The sequence below is a fragment of the Macaca thibetana genome, chromosome 8 (genome assembly GCF_024542745.1).
Source record: "Macaca thibetana thibetana isolate TM-01 chromosome 8, ASM2454274v1, whole genome shotgun sequence".
Taxonomy (NCBI): Eukaryota; Metazoa; Chordata; class Mammalia; order Primates; family Cercopithecidae; genus Macaca; species Macaca thibetana.
In genome coordinates, this window is record NC_065585.1 from 105317930 (window position 1) to 105334457 (window position 16528).

At 48.5% G+C, this 16528-nt stretch overlaps 2 protein-coding genes across 2 annotated transcripts in view; both read right to left on the reverse strand.

The window, feature by feature from the left end:
* The window catches only part of ASH2L (ASH2 like, histone lysine methyltransferase complex subunit), a 130252-nt gene that overhangs the window by 71132 nt on the left and 42592 nt on the right, over positions 1-16528 (reverse strand). The window lies entirely within an intron of this gene.
* Positions 1735-16528, reverse strand: part of EIF4EBP1 (eukaryotic translation initiation factor 4E binding protein 1) — a 28897-nt gene continuing 14103 nt past the window's right edge. The window contains exons 2-3 of the mRNA XM_050801371.1: positions 4802-4981; positions 1735-2171 (exon numbers count right to left, since the gene is read on the reverse strand). Of these exons, the coding sequence (XP_050657328.1) occupies positions 2140-2171; positions 4802-4981 (212 nt within the window). The 3' untranslated portion in view covers positions 1735-2139. The remainder of the gene's footprint in view (positions 2172-4801; positions 4982-16528) is intronic.

A 16528-nucleotide genomic window follows, 5' to 3' on the forward strand; every position in this document is an offset into this window, starting at 1 on the left:
ATGCCAGCCACTGCCTCTTGTTCAAAGGCCATCCACCCACCAGCATACCCTGTAATGAGAAATTCCTGTTGCTTCTCAGCAAAGATCTCTGCCTAGCTAGCATTCAAGACCTTCAGAAACCTCACCCTACTTTGGCCATTTGTTAGTGATTCTCTCCCATACAAACTGCCTGCTCTGACCAAAGCAGGCTACTTGATGTCCCATCCCTGAACACCCCAGCTCCCCAAGACCATCTGAGCTTGGCAACACTGGGCTCCTCCCTCCCCCAACCCACTCATTCCCAGGGCCTGGCTGTAGCATCACCTCCAGGAAGCCTCTATTCTGTCACTGGAGTGCAGTGGCACAATCGTGGCTCATTGCAGCTTTGAACTCCTGGGCTCATGTGTTCCTCCCACCTCAGCCTCCCAAGTGGCTAGGACCACAGGTGTGCACCACCATGTCTGGCTACTTAAAAAATTTTCTATAGAGACAGGGTCTTACTGCATTGCCCAGACTGGTCTCCAACTCCTGGTCTCAATCAATCCTCCCATCTCAGCCTCCCAAAATGCTGGGATTACAGGCTTGAGCCACTGTGTCCAGCCTATGCTACATTTACTTTTGGGCAAATCTTACATTTCAACGAAATCTTCAAGGCAGAGAGCTTGTCTGTGTTTGTGCCGCCCATGACAGCTCACACAAAGCGATCAGTTGGCAAAGGTCGAGTGCCTGTGGATCAGATGCCACACTGGCCAAGGCAGGGGCTCTTCCCTTTGATTCTTGCATGGAATGGGCCCTGAGGGGAAGGTGCCAAACTCGACAGGCTTAGGGTTGAGATAAAGGGGAAAAAGCCCAGAAGCAAGGCAGCTGCCTTGCCACTGAAAAACAAGAGATCAAGAATAGCAGGGTATGGGCTGGGCGTGGTGGCTCACATCTGTCATCCCAACACTTTGGAATGCTGAGGTGGGAGGCTCACTAGAGCTCAGGAGTTCAAGACCAGCCTGGGCAACATAGCAAGACCTTATCTCTACACACAAAAAACTTAGCCAGGCATGCTGGTATGAACTTGTAGTCCCAGCTACTCAGGAGGCTGAGGCAGGAGATTGCTTGAACCTGGGAGTTCGAGGCTGCAGTGAGCTAGGACTATGCCACTGCACTCCAGCCTGGGTCACAGAGCAAGATCTCGTCTCAAAAAAAAAAAAAAAAAAGAGTAGCAGGACTCAAACCCAGTCCCATGTGCCATTCAGCAGCTGCACAATTTTACCTGTTCTTGTGCCAGTCTTCTCAGCTATAAAGTGAGGATAACAGTTGTTGTACTTACCCACAGGATCAGAGTCAGAATCAAATAAGGACAGGCCCATGCTTTAGAAGCACTGTACAAGGCTGGGCATGGTGGCTCACACCTATAATCCCAGCACTTTGGGAGGCCGAGGTGGGTGGATCACCTGAGGTCAGGAGTTCGAGAACAGCCTGGCCAACACGGTGAAATCCCATCTCTACTAAAAATACAAAAAAAATACTAGCTGGGTGTGGTGGTGGGCACCTGTAATCCTAGCTACTCGGGAGGCTGAGGCAGGAGAATTGCTTGAACCCGGGAGGTGGAGGTTGCAGTCAGCCGAGATCGCGCCACTGCACTCTAGCCTGGGCCACAAGAGTGAAACTCCGTCTCAAAAAAAAAAAAAAAAAAGCAGCACTGTACAGATAGCAGCTGGTGTTAGTTACCACACGGGGTTGAAAAAAGCTCAGACAGGGCCCAACTCTTGGCCCTAGGGCGAAGGTGGCTTTTATTTCCTCTCTTAGGGAAGGAGGGGGAGGGAACTTTCCCAGGCACATCAACCTAAGGAAGGGGTGGTTGCGCCCCCAGCAGCGAGAGGCTGGAATTGCTCATCATTCGGAAGGAAGGGTTTGTTCTTGTCCACTTCCTGGCCCTCGGCTGCAGGGTGTGCTGGCAGGGGTCACTCCCCTTGGGGCGGCAGCTCCTGCATCAGTGGAGGCACAAGGAGGTATCTGCTGGTGTTCACAAAGAGGAGGGGGCAGGTGCCCTGAGTGAGGGAAGAAAGGGCTGGGGTGACCGACCCCACGCCAACACCTGCCCAGTATGATCACTTTCATAAGGCCCGGCTGGTGGGACTCCTCCCAGGAAGGCCCTGAGGGGCTGGTGCTTTAAATGTCCATCTCAAACTGTGACTCTTCACCTGGGGAGAGAGGGGACAGAGGGCCAGGTCAATAATGGGTGAATACTTGGTATATGAGGCCATTCTTTCATTGCTATAAAGAAATGCCTGAGGTTGGGTAATTTATAAAGAAAATAAGTTTTTTTTTTTTGAGATGGAGTCTCGCTCTGTCTCCGAGGCTGGAGTGCAGTGACCCAATTTTGGCTCACTGCAACCTCTGCCTCCTGGGTTCAAGCGATTCTCCTACCTAAGCCTCCCAAAAGAGTAGCTGGGATTATAGGCGCCCACCACCACACCCAGCTAATTTTTGTATTTTTAGTAGACATGGGGTTTTGCCATGTTGGCCAGGCTGGTCTCGAACTCCTGATCTCAGATGATCTACCCTCCTCGGCCTCCCAAAGTGCTGGGATTACAGGTGTGAGCCACCGCACCCAGCCAAGAAAAGAGATTTAACTGCCTCATGGTTCTGCAGGCTGCACAAGCATGATGCTGGCCTCTGCTTGGCTTCTGGGGAGGCCTCAGGGAGCTTTTCCTGATGGTGGAAAGCAAAGTGAGAGCAGGCATGTCACATGGAAGAAGCAGGAGCAAAAGAGAGGATGGAGTGGCGCTCCCACACTTTACAACAACCAGATCTGGAGAGAACTCATTCACTATCATGAGGACAGCACCAAGCTATGACAGATCTGTCCCCAAGACCCAAACACCTCCCACCAGGCCTCACCTCCAACACTGGGGATTACAATTCAACATGAGATTTGGGCTGGGACAAATATCCAAACTATATCACTTGGGCTTTTTTGTTGTTTCTGCTTTTTTCTTTAGAGACAGGGTCTCAGTCTCTTGGCCAGGCTGGAGTACAGTTATACAATCATAGCTCACTGTAGCCTTGACCTCCTGGGCTCAAGTGATCCTTCTGCCTCAGCCTCCCAAGTAGTTGGGATTACAGGCATGCACAACCATGCCCGGCTAATTTTAAAATTTTATGTAGAGATGGGGTCTCGCATTGTTGCCCAAGCTAGTATTGAACTTCTGGCCTCAAGTATTCATCCTGCCTCAGCCTCCCAGAATGCTGGGATTTCAGGCATGAGCCACTGTGCCTGGCCGCCAGCTGATGTTTTTAGGGGCCAGGGAGAGTCCCTATTTTTTGAAAGGGGATAACTTGTTTAGTTTCATAGGCTCACAGCTGGAAGGAAATTAAGCTTGAGATGAATCATGTTGTGAGTCTCATCTGATTCCGATGCAATTCTGGACTTTGAACTTTTGAGCTAGGACTGCAACGTGTTAAGTCTTTGGGGATATGGGGACCAAATGAATATATTTGTATATGAGAAGGACATGAGTTTTGGGGGTCCAGGGCTGGAATACTATGGTTTGAAATTCATACAGAAACTTAATGGGGTAATACCGATGTAACAATATTAAGAGGTGGGGCCTTTAAGAGGTAATTGGGTCATGAAGGCTCTGTCCTCATGAATAGATTAGCCCATTCCTGGATTAATGGTTACCATAGGAGTGGGCTAGTTATCACGAGAGTGTTATAAAAAGCCAGCTTGGTTCTCTCTCATGTGCCCCTCCTGCCCTGTGATGCCTTCCGCCATGTTATGATGCAGCAGGAGGCCCTCACCAGAAGCCAAGCAAATGCTGGCACCATGTCCTTGGCCTTCCCAGCCTCCAGAACTGTAAGAAATAAATCACTTTTCTTCATAAATTACCCACTCTCACGTATTCGGTTACAGCCATAAAAAAACAGACTAAGACACAGGCAACTATTGTCTCTCTTGTACTGTGAGGTTCCCAAGGTAATTATGAATCATGTCCTCCAGGCCCTGGGGAGATGAATTCTGCTGCTGTCAGCAGAGCAAGCCCAGCTGAGGTCCCTGCTGCTTCCTGTCTGGGTCTGGGGTATGGCCTTGCGGGTGAAGGGTTGGCAGGTTCCAATCTGAGTATAGTTGCCTGGAAGTGCTTACGCTGCATCATCTTGCAGCAGAGAACTCCAACACTCTGCCAAGCCAGTCAAGATGCCACAAAGAGTGCATTCATTTACACCACTACCAGCGTGGCTGCTCTAATTACTCAGGAGGTGGGGACAGCAGGAAGGACCCAGCTACCAAATGTCAAATCGGCAGAGACAACTGGCTGCATTGTTTCTACCTGCCTTCATAAAGATCCACTAGGGAACAACAGCCCAACAGGAGGCATCCCGGATGTATTTCTTATCTTGTAGACATGTAATTTCCCAAAGGACAAGTACACTGTGTCTTTGATAACTTGTCTCTTGCACCACAAACATCATGGGTGTGTTCCAAGTGGAAATGCTTCAGGGACAATTATACAGAGGCAGATGCTTATGAAAGTTGCTGTGTGCAGCCACTGCCATTTCAAACAAATCCCCACTAATTACATGACCCAAAGGTGCCAGATCACCTTTCCTGAGATGCCTGGACCCTTTTCAGGGGGAAAGTTGCTATCAATGAAGAGTTCAATCTCCCCATCCCTACTCTCACCCTCTGGGCTCTGAGCTGCTCCTTAGAGGGTAGGGCAGAGTCCCTGTCATTTCTCCTCCCTGGAATTCACCCCAGTGGATGGACTCCAGGGTATTGCTAATACATTCCCTTTCCCAAGGTAGAGCCTGGCCAAGCCCCAACACTCACCGCCTGCCCGCTTATCTTCTGGGCTATTACGCAGGTGGCTCTGGCTGGCTTCCGTGGGGGGCTCATCACTGGAAGGGCTGGTGACCCCGGGAATGGCAGGCAGATCCTTCGGGGGTGTTTTGGTCACAGGTGAGTTCCGACACTCCATCAGGAATTTCCGGTCATAGATGATCCTGGTACCTAGAAGGGCACAGGGAGGTTGGTCAAGCCACCTGCAACCTCTTGCCTGGTGGTTTTTCCAATTTTTAAAGGTGTGGCTGCAGTAGAGGCAGCAGATTCTCCTGAAAAACCCAGAGGAGGCCGGGTGCGGTGGCTCATGCCTGTAATCCCGGCACTTTGGGAGACCAACGTGGGCGGATCACCTGAGGTCAGGAGTTTGAGAACAGCCTGGTCAACATGGTGAAACCCCGTCTCTACTAAAAATACAAAAATTGGCCAACGTGGTGGCGGAAGCCTGTAACGCCAGCTACTCAGGAGGCTGGGGCAGGAGAATCACTTGAACCTGGGAGGCAGAGGTTGCAGTGAGCTGATTGCACCACTGTACAGCAGCCTGGGTAACAGAGCGAGACTCCTTTTCATAAAAAAAAAAAAAAAAAAAAAAAAAAGCCAGAGCAATGAGGCTTATTTGGGGGCCTGGATGCCACTCAGAACTCTGCTACCTCCAAATGGCCCTGACTCCCCTTCACATGGAATGATCCAATGGAAGGGGTCTGCAGGCCACCGACTGCACCTGTGTCTTCCCAGGGCTCTGTGCACACTGTGCTCTGTCCCTAAAGCCCCTCAGCTCACTCACCCACCAGGGCTCAGTGTTAACTACCCATGACAATCACATACCATGGTGGAAAAAATGCATTTCTATTCATTATTCAGTCCTGTCCTTACAGCACTCCTGTGGGATAACCAGAATAGCCGCATTTTACAAATGACCAAACAGAAAATTAAGTGATTCAACCAGAGTAGTAAAAATAGTAACTTTTGCCGGGTGTGGTAGCTCATATCTGTAATCCCAGCACTTTGGGAGGCCAAGGTGGGAGGACCGCTTGAGCCCAGGAGCTTGAGACCAGCCTGGACAATTTAGACAGACCTCATCTCTACAAAAAAGTTAAAATGAGCTGGGCATGATGGTACGTGCCTGTAGTCCCAGCTACTCGGGAAGCTGAGGCGGGAGGATTGCTTGAGCCCAGGAGGTCCAGGCTGCAGTGAGACCCTATGTCAAAAAAAAAAAAAAAAAAAAAAAAGAGAAATGCCTGGGCTTTGCAGAGAAGAGCCAGAGGCAGGAGTGAAGGGTGGGCTCTCCTTGCCCCCAAAGGCTCTCTTGCTGAGCCTCTCTCCTTTGTGAGGCCCCCAGTGTGTCCTGCCAGTGTGTCACTGACTTTGGAATTCTCCTACCCCACCCGCCCAAGTAGCTGGGATTATAGGCGTGTGCCACCACGCCCAGCTAATTTTTTGTATCTTTAGTAGAGACGGGGTTTCACCATGTTGGCCAGGTTGGTCTCAAATTCTTGACCTCATGATCTGCCCACCTTGGCCTCCCAAAGTGCTGGGATTACAGGCGTGAGCCACCGTGCCCAGCCCCTTTGTATCTTTTTATAGCTACCTTCTATTTATGGCAAGTGAATCTGGTGTTCCACATATAGTAGTGATAGCAATTCCTTTTTTTTTTTTTTTTTTTGAGACAGAGTCTGGCTCTGCCGCCCAGGCTGGAGTGCAGTGGCCGGATCTCAGCTCACTGCAAGCTCCGCCTCCCGGGTTCACGCCATTCTCCTGCCTCCGCCTCCCGAGTAGTTGGGACTACAGGCGCCCGCCACCGCGCCCGGCTAGTTTTTTTGTATTTTTTAGCAGAGACTACCGTTTAGCCAGGATGGTCTCGATCTCCTGACCTCGTGATCAAGTGAAAGTCTGGTGTTACCAGGCATATAGTACCGCGATAGCAATTCCTTTTAATGTACAAATAATATAATACTATATTATAGATTCTATAATAAAATAATGTAAGCTAAATTCAAAAGCTAAGGTGATATAAAGAAATGTTAAACATCTGTGCAAGTGGAATGCAAGGTATAGTAATAATTGTGCAGATAAAATATGAATAACCCAAGTTTGGGAATCATGATTTAAGGACTTCAGGAATGCCCTTCCTTAGCAATAACCTTGAAATCTCTCCCTCACTTAGGGGCTATGATGAGTGGCATTCCAACAGCTGAGATTCATTTCTTACGCTTTATTTTACTTTTTTCATTTTTAATTTTTATGGATCCATAATAGTTGTACATATTGAAATTCATTTCTTGATCCTCAGCACTGGACTCTCTGTAAACTCCTGAAAGGCACGAATTTCCATCTTGGAGACTGAGTGTGAGTTCACGAAACGGGGCTCTGTGCTGAGGCGGACCTGAGATGCTGAAGGGCAGAGGAATGTAGAGAGATACCTAAAGAGAAACTTCACCTGCTGGCCGTGTTCCTCTAGTCTGGCTGCAGCCCCTCCAGGCAGTCACTTGTCTTACTCTCCTGTCCCCTTGCAGGAGAGGCAGTGATGCTGAAGCTGACAGCCCTGCTCATTGCCTGTGGGACTCCAGCACAGAGCTGTTTCTTAGGAGGAGGGGTGTAAAGGAAAGAACCAGGGTGCATTTGGGCTCCATTCCCAGTCAGCTGTGTGACCCTATGCGCGCTGCTCCTTGCACTCCCTGCTTTGGGCCTCCGTCTCCTCATCTGTAAAATAAAGACCCATACACCTTCTAGGTCTGAGTGGCTATGAGCCCAATAGATTACAAATGGAGGGCGGTGGTGCCCTCTCTTTGCAGGGCCAGGGCAACAGTGAGGGGAGGTAAGGGAAGACCAATTTCTTTTTTTTTTTTTTTTTTTTTTTGAGACGGAGTCTCGCTCTGTCACCCAGGCTGGAGTGCAGTGGCCGGATCTCAGCTCACTGCAAGCTCCGCCTCCCGGGTTCACGCCATTCTCCTGCCTCAGCCTCCCGAGTAGCTGGGACTACAGGCGCCTGCCACCTCGCCCGGCTAAGTTTTTGTATTTTTAGTAGAGACGGGGTTTCACTGTGTTATCCAGGATGGTCTTGATATCCTGACCTCGTGATCCGCCCGTCTCGGCCTCCCAAAGTGCTAGGATTACAGGCTTGAGCCACCGCGCCCGGCCTGGGAAGACCAATTTCTAACTCTCTTTTTTTAAAAGTGACCCAGATTTGTTTTGGTTCTAGAAGCCAGATGTGGCATTGCTCCACTCTGCAAGGCTTGAGGTTGTACAATCTCCCCTCCCCAGAGGGGAGGGAAGCCCAGAGACCACAGGGTCCAGGCAGCGGGGTGGGGACTCAGTGGACACATGGCTGGACATCCTGGCTCCAGATGGGACCACTTTTTTTCTGTTGTTTCTTAATCTTTGAGACTCGGCAAGAGTCCCCCCCTTTTTGTTTCTCCCCAACTTTGCTTTTTGTTTGTTTTGAGATGGAGTCTTGCTCTGTCACCCAGGCTGGAATGCAGTGGCATGATCTTGGCTTACTGCAATCTCAGCCTCCTGGGTTCTAGCAATCCTCCCGCCTCAGTCTCCCCGGTGGCTGGGACAACAGGCATGTGCTATCACGCCCGGCTAATTTTTGTATTTTTTGGTAGAGATGGGGTTTCACCATGTTGGCCAAGCTGGTCTTGAACTCCTGACCTCAAGTGATCCACCGGCCTCAGCCTCCCGAAGTGCTGGGGTTTCAGGCATGAGCCACACTTTTTTTGTTCTTGTTGGTTTGTTTACCATAGAGTGAAACCCAAGAGTTAAGATTCAGTACTCTCAAAGAAGAGCCCAGGGGCCAGCAACCATCTGGAGAGCCTTTTTAAAGGGCATCAGCCCCTGGTGATTTTTTAAAAATTGTGGTGAAATACACATAACATTGACCATCTTAAACAATTTAAGGAGACAGTTCAGTAGTGTGAAGTAAATTCTCAGTGTTGTGCTACCATCACCGCCAATCATCTCCAAAAACGTTTTCGTCATGCGAAACTGAAACTCAACAACAACACCCCTTCCCCCCTCCCTTGAAGCCCCGGCAAGCAGGGCTCTACTTTCTGTCTCTCTGATTTTGACTACTCTAGATATCTTATATAGTGAAATCATACAGGATTTACCTTTTCCTGACCGGCTTATTTCACTTAGCATAATGTCCTCAAGGTTCCTCCACACTGTAGCATGTGATAGGATTTCCTTCCTGTTGAAGGCTGAATTATATCCCATTGTGAGTGTGTGCATATTTTGCTTATCCTTTCCTCTGACTGATGGACACCTGGGCTGCTTTCACTTCTCAGTTGTTGTGAATAATGCTGCTATGAACATGGGAGTACAAATAACTTCTTGAAGATCTTGCTTTCACCAGCCCGGCCAGCATGGTGAAACCCTGTCTCTACCAAAAATACAAAAATTAGCCGGGCGTGGTGGCACACACCTGTAATCCCAGCTACTCTGGACTGAGGTAGGAGAATCGCTTGAACCTGGGTGGCAGAGGCTGCAGTGAGCTGAGATCGCGCCACTGCGCTCCAGCCTGGGCGACAGATCAAGACCCTGTCTCAAAACAAAACAAAACAAAACAAAACAAAAAACAGGCCAGGTGCAGTGGCTCATGCTTGTAATCCTAGCACTTTGGGAGGTTGAGGCAGGCAGATCACCTGAGGTCAGGAGTTCAAGACCAGCCTCGTCAACATGGTGAAACCCTGTCTCTACTAAAAATACAAAAATTAGCTGGGTGTGGTGGCACATGCCTGTAATCCCAGCTACTTGGGAGGCTGAGGCAAGAGAATTGCTTGAACCTGGGAGGCGGAGGTTACAGTGAGCCAAGATCATGCCACTGCACTCCAGCCTGGGCAACAGAGAAAGCAAGACTCTGTCTCAAAAAAAAAAGAAAAAAAATTAAATCATTAATTATACTTAAAAGGGAAAGAAAAAGCCTCCATGCCCTTTGTCCTATGCCTACCACACTTACTTAAAAATAAGAATCCTAATTTTACCTAATAAAATCAGAGTATTTTAGTTGGGGAGGGGGCTGTGAGGAGTAAACAGCAGCGTTCAGAAAGTCAGTCGAAGGCTGGGTGAGGCGGCTTGTACCTGCAATCCCAGCACTTTGGGAGGCTGAGGTGGGAGGATTGCTTGAGCCCAGGAGTTTGAGACCAGCCTGGGCAACACAGCAAGACCTTATCTACAAATTTTTTTCTTCTTCTTTTTTTTTTTGAGATGGAGTCTCGTTCTGTTCCCCAGGCTGGAGTGCAGTGGCGCGATCTTGGCTCACTGCAACCTCCGCCTCTTGGGTTCAAACAATTCTCCCTGCCTCAGCCTCCCAAGTAGCTGGGATTACAGTTGCCTGCCACCATGCCTGGCTAATTTTTGTAGTTTTAGTAGAAATGGGGTTTTGCCACGTTGGCCAGGCTGGTCTTCAGCTCCTGATCTCAGGTGATCCGCCTGCCTCGGCCTTCCAAAGCGCTGGGATTACAGGCGTGAGCCACTGCACCTGGCCTAAAATTTTTTTTAAATTAACCAGGTGTGGTGGCATGCGCTTGGAGTCCTAGCTATGTGGGAGGCTGAGGTGGGAGGATCGCTTGAGCCTGAGAGATCGAGGCTGTGGTGAGTGATGATGGCACTACTGGACTCCAGTCTGGGAGACAGAGCAAGACCCTGTCTCAAAAAAAAAAAAAAAAAAGACAAACCTCAAAGCCTGGCTGAAGACGCCCGCTGCAGAACTTCTTGGTGCGGGGGACACTTGGCCCATGTACAAGGTCAGGAAATGGAAACTCGAGAGGGCGGGATAGATGCCAAGGTCCCTTCAGGGCTGCTGGTCAGGTGTGCTCTGACAGAAACTTCTGTGTGTGTGTTTGGCAGGTGGAGTGGCATCATGCTAGGGTGGGCTACGGCTGGGCACAGTGACTCACATCTGTAAATCCTAACAGTTTGGGAGGCCAAGGTTGGAGGATCACTTGAGGCTGGGTGTTCCAGACCAGCTTGGCCAACACAGCGAGATCTCATCTTTAAAAGCAAAACAGGCTGGGCGCAGTGGCTCACTCCTGTAATCCCAGCACTTTGGGAGGCTGAGGCAGGCGGATCACCTGAGGTCAGGAGTTCAAGACCAGCCTGGCCAACATGGTGAAACCCCGCCACTATTAAAAATACAAAAATTAGCCGGGCATGGTGGCACACACCTAATCCTAGCTACTCGGGAGGCTGAGGTGGGAGAATCACTTGAACCTGGGAGGCGGAGGTTGCAGTGAGCTGAGATCGTGCCACTGCATTCCAGCCTGGGAGGCAGAGTGAGACTCTGTCACAAAAAATAAATAAATAAAAGGAAAACAAAACCTCTTTAGCTGAGGTCCTATGTCCTGCTGAGGTCCTATGTCCTCAGCAGGCCCTCTCTACACTGGGGTAAATGACCCACCTCCACTAGGTCACTACAAACAAAGAGTATGAAGTGCTTTTGAGGATCAAAGCGACTTCAAGATGGCAGAGCCATGACATTTTTCTCCTGCTCCTCTCAAAAGTCATGCCAAACACCAAGAATGAGAAGTACAAGCACGTTCTCCAACCTGGATGCAGGGAGAGCTCCAACTGTCATCCCAAATCACAACAGGTAAAGACAGAGGCAAGTACAGGAGCAGTCAACGATCTCAAGGGGAGCAAGCGGGTGACACTGAAGTGCAGGGAGATGGGGGTGGAGCAAGTTATCCGTTTGCCCCAGAGAACCCCAGGAAGGTTCAGGAATTAGGCACAGCATGGAATCTGGGGATGGGGGCTGATAACAAGGAGACTGCTTGGAAGTCTGTATGGAAAATGGAAATCCCAGGTTCTTACCAGCATCTAGGAGCTGCCCTGAGGTTTACTCTCTTGAACAAACTTACCAGAGGGGTGCCAGGTGTCCCTTGCCCCAAGGAGAGGGGTGACAGGGAAATTAATGTTGACCTCCTGAATGGTGAGCCTTAAGCCCTCTCCTTTCCCCTGCTTCAGAATAAAGAGTGAAGATAAAGACCCACAGAAACTGATTGTGGCACGGGGGTCCGCAGTGAATAAAACCAGCTAGCCACCAGATGGAACCCATCAGTCTCTGGGCCTCACAAGGGACTCCTGGTCAGCTCCTGAGTTCCCCACCCTTAAATAAAAACAGCCAGGCCTGGTGCAGTGGCTCACACCTACAAGTAATCCCAACACTCTGGAAGGCTGAGGTGGGAGGATCAGTTGAGCCCAGGAAGTTGAGGCTGCAGTGAGCTATAATCATGCCATTGCACCGTAGCCTGCGCGAAAGAGCGAGACCCTGTCTTTTCAAAAAAAAAAAGAAAGGAAAGACCAAGGCAGGCTGATTGCTTGAGCCCAGGAGTTTGAGACCAGCCTGAGCAACACGGTGAAATCCTGTCTTTACAAAAAAGACAAAAATTAGCCAAGTGTGGTGGCACACGCCTGTAGTTCCAGCTACCCAGGAGGCAGAGGTGGGAAGATCGCCAGAGCCCAGGAGGTCCAAGGCTGCAGTGAGCTAAGATCGCGCCACTGTACTCCAGTTTGAGTGACAGAGTGAAACCCTGTGTCAAAAAATAAGCAATCTAAGCAAACCAACAGGAGGAAACAGGTAATAAAGGAAGCAGAAAACCTTAAAGAAAAACAAACAAGGCTGGGTGCAGTGGTTCACGTATACAATCCCAACACTTTGGGAGGCTGAGGCGGGGGGATCACATGAGGTTAGAGTTCAAGACCAGCCTGGCCAACATGGTGAAACCCCGTCTCTACTAAAAATACAAAACATTAGCTGGGTGTGGTGATGCACGCCTGTAGTCCAGTTATTCAGGAGGCTGAGGCACGAGAACTGCTTGAACCCAGGAGGCGGAGGCTGCAGTGAGCCAAGATTGTGCCACTGCACTCTGGCCTGGGGACAGTGCAAGATTCCGTCTCAAAAAAAAAAAAAAAGAAAAACAAAAGGACAAAGAGAGATGAACAACAGGCAAAAAGATAATAAATTAGGGGTCCAATATTGGATGGCAGTAAGTCTAGAAAGAGAAAAGAGAAACTAATAAAAGGGAATTTACTTTAAAAATATGAAGAAAGGCCGGGTGTTCATAGCTCATGCCTGTAATCCCAGCACTTTCGGAGGCTGAGGTGGGTAGATCAGTTGAGATCAAGAGTTTAAGAGCAGCCTGGATAACATGGTGAAAACCCATCTCTACCAAAAATACAAAAATTAGCCTGGCATGGTGGCATGTGCCTATAATCCCAGCCACTCGGGAGGCTGAGGCAGGAAGACTGCTTAAACCCACAAGGAGGAGGTTGCAGTGAGTTGAGATCACGCTACTGCACTCTGGCCTTAGGGACAGAGCGAAACTCTGTCTCAAAAAAAAAAAAAAAAAAAAAAAAAAAACAGAAGATGGAAATTTTCCTGAAATTGAAGCTCCTCTTTCAGTAAGTAGCGCAATTAATTCAAAACCCTCAGTTAACATCATTGTGAAATTCACAATACTAGAGATCAAGAGAAAATCCTTTATAGGATTTTCAGGTATATAGAAGGACAGGGAATGAGAAGGGCATAAAATGTCTTAAATGGCAAGATTGGAAGCATGCAAACAGTGCCTCGATGCCTTCACAATCTGAAGGAAAATTCATTTCAACCTGCATCTTATCCCCAGCCAAACACAAATCAAGTAAAAGTATAACAGAGATACTTCTCTCTTTTTCTTTAAATTAAATTAAATTTTATTTTTAGAGACAGGGTCTTGCTATGTTGGCCAGGCTGGTCTCAAACCCCTGGTTGCAAATGATCCTCCCGTCTCGGCCTCCCAAAGTGCTGGGATTACAGGTGTAAGCCACCGCGCCTGGCCATAGAGACATTTCAGAAATAATACAGTAAGACGTGTTCTGCCAAAATTATAGAAAGACTAGGGCTTCAGGGAACCCCACATTGACAGTTGTGTGGCAGGGCTGGAGCAGCCAAACCGTCACTCCAAATCTTGTCTTAATTCAGGAGAGAGGGAAAAACTGGGCAGATAAATCTAGAAGTCCGACTGTGTGCAAGACCTTACTATGACTGTGTGCAAGACCTTACTATGACTGTGTGCAAGACCTTCTGGAAGGTTTGGGAAAACCTAAATAAAAACTAAGCACATTTTTAAAACAAAGCATTTATTAACTCTGCTTTTTTTAAAAAAAAATTATAAATAGAAATGCTATTATTATAGATTACTTGGCTCAAGAATCATAATAATAAAAACAACAAATATTTACTTTTAATTTTAATTTAAATTTTTTTTTCTTTTTTTTTTTTGAGACAGGGTCTTGCTCTGTCACTCAGGTGAAGTGCAGTGGTGCCATCACGGCTCACTGCAACCTTGGATCTCCAGGCTCAGGTGATCCTCCCACCTCAGCTTCCTGAGTAGCTGAGACTACAGGCATGTGTCACCACACCCAGCTAATTTTTGTATATATTTTTTTGTAGAGACAGGGTTTTACCATGTTGCCTAGGGTGGGCTGGAACTCCTGGGCTCAAGCAATCCACTGCACCCAGCCTGTTTTTGTTTTTTGTTTTCCTTAAAGACACAATCTTGCTATGTTGCCCAGGCTAGACTCAAACTTCTGGACTCAAGTGATCTTCCCGCCTTAGCCTCCTGAGGAGCTGTGATTACAGGTGTGTGCCACTGCACCTGGCTGGATTTTTTAAAACTTTGAAATGTAATTTTATTGGGACAATGAGGGGAGAGGAAGAGAGAAAATACAGAGGTAAAAAAAAAAACCTCATTTACCAAAGAAGAGATTCAAGCTGGGCGCAGGGGCTCATGCCTGTAATCCCAGTGCTTTGGGAGGCCAAGGTGGGTGGATCACCCAAGGTCAGGAGTTCGAGACCAGCCTGGCCAACATGGCAAAACCCTGTCTTTACTAAAAATACAAAAATTAGCTGGGCGTGGTGGCATGCACCTGTAATCCCAGCTACTCGGGAGGCTGAGGCAGGAAAACTGCTTGAACCCGGGAGGCAGATGTTGCAGTGAGCTGAGATCGTGCCACTGCACTCTAGCCTGGGCAAGAGAGTGAGACTCTGTCTCAAAAAAAGAAAAAAAAAAAAAAAAACCCTACATTACACCTTACCTCCCATGAACTGTATTCAAGTATAGAGACTCCTGCAATCCAGGGACAAAAGTGTTAATCCTCACCCACATATTTGCCAGTCTTTGCTCAATCCTTTTTCCTGAAAGTATGTGTGCTGGTCTCATTTATTTACTCACTGAACCTCTACTTTGTACTAGCACCATGCGAGGTGCTAGGGATTTTAAAAAGTCAGATATAGTGAAAGCACTTAGATCTAAACCTTATCTAATTTAGTCGAGAAAGACCTGTAAACACGTGATTACAGCCAAGTGTATGAAGTCCACAGACAGGCCTTAAGTGGAGACCACTGAGGGACACAGATCCCAAGTCCTCCATCTTCTTGCTTCCAAGCAGCCTGACCCTAAACCCCTGGTCCAGAGAAACATCCATCTCACCCCAGTTCTGCAGTGCCCAAGGGGTGAGGGAGGTGAGCTGAGGCTGACCTTGATTGCCAACCCAGAGATGCAGAGCAGGGAAACTCAGAACCCTGCCTCCCAGCAGGGCAGGGAAAGAAGAGAGGAGCACCCCTACACCTCAAACCATTTGTGTAGCTGGGATCCAGCCCATCGCTTGCTGGGGGGTAGAGTTCAAGGTTCGGTCTTGAACTATCTGGGGACAATAACTGAGGCTCATTCTACCTGAAATCCTTTGGAAACCCAGCTCTGTCATTCCACTTGCTAGCTCTCGCGACTCTGGGCAAGTTATGACTTAAACTCTTTGTGCCTCAGTTTCTGCTTCTCCAGATTGGCGATGACAATGATGATGATGATGATGATAGTGCCAACTTCACAGGGTTACCATGTGGATTTGAACAGTGGCTGACACAATAGAAGCCCCACACAATTCTAGTTATTATCATGACCTGCAGGGTCCCGGTGACATATTTCACCATTTATTCAGTGCCATCTATACCAGCAACCAATTATCGGTCAAGGCAGGGACAAATCAAAGGACAGGTCAGCAACTCAGGAGAGAGACTTGGAAGGGACAGGGTGAGGGCATCCTCCCTCCTTTTTAGGCCCACGGAAACCAAGAACCATCATGAACTTCAGCATATTTGCTAGCCAGTATCCTTCGGGATTTTAAACTCCAGATGTGCACCAAATATAGGAATGATATTTTGTTTTCAAGGCATGCTTTGTGGTAACAGCAGTTTGCTTTCAATGTATAAAGAAACGGAGGGGTTCAAGACCAGCATGGATAACAAATCACGATCTCATCTCTACAAAAGAAGTTAAAAATTAGCCAGGGATAGGCCGGGTGCGGTGGCTCATGCCTGTAATCCCAGCACATTGGGAGGCCAAGGCAGGTGGATCACTTGAGGTCAGGAGTTTGAGACCAGCCTGACCAACATGATGAAACCCTGTCTCTATTAAAAATACAAAAATTAGCTGGGCGTGGTGGCGGACGCCTGTAATCCCAGTTACTTGGGAGGCTGAGGCAGGAGAATTGCTTGAATCCAGGCAGAGGTTGCAGTGAGCCAAAATTGCCCCATTGCACTCCAGCTTGGGTGACAGCAAGACTCCGTCTCAAACAAACACATAAAAAAATTAGCCAGGTGTAGTGGTGCATGTCTGCAGTCCCAGTTACTCAGGAGGCTGAGGCAGGAGGATGGCTTGAACCCAGAATTCAAGGTTGCAG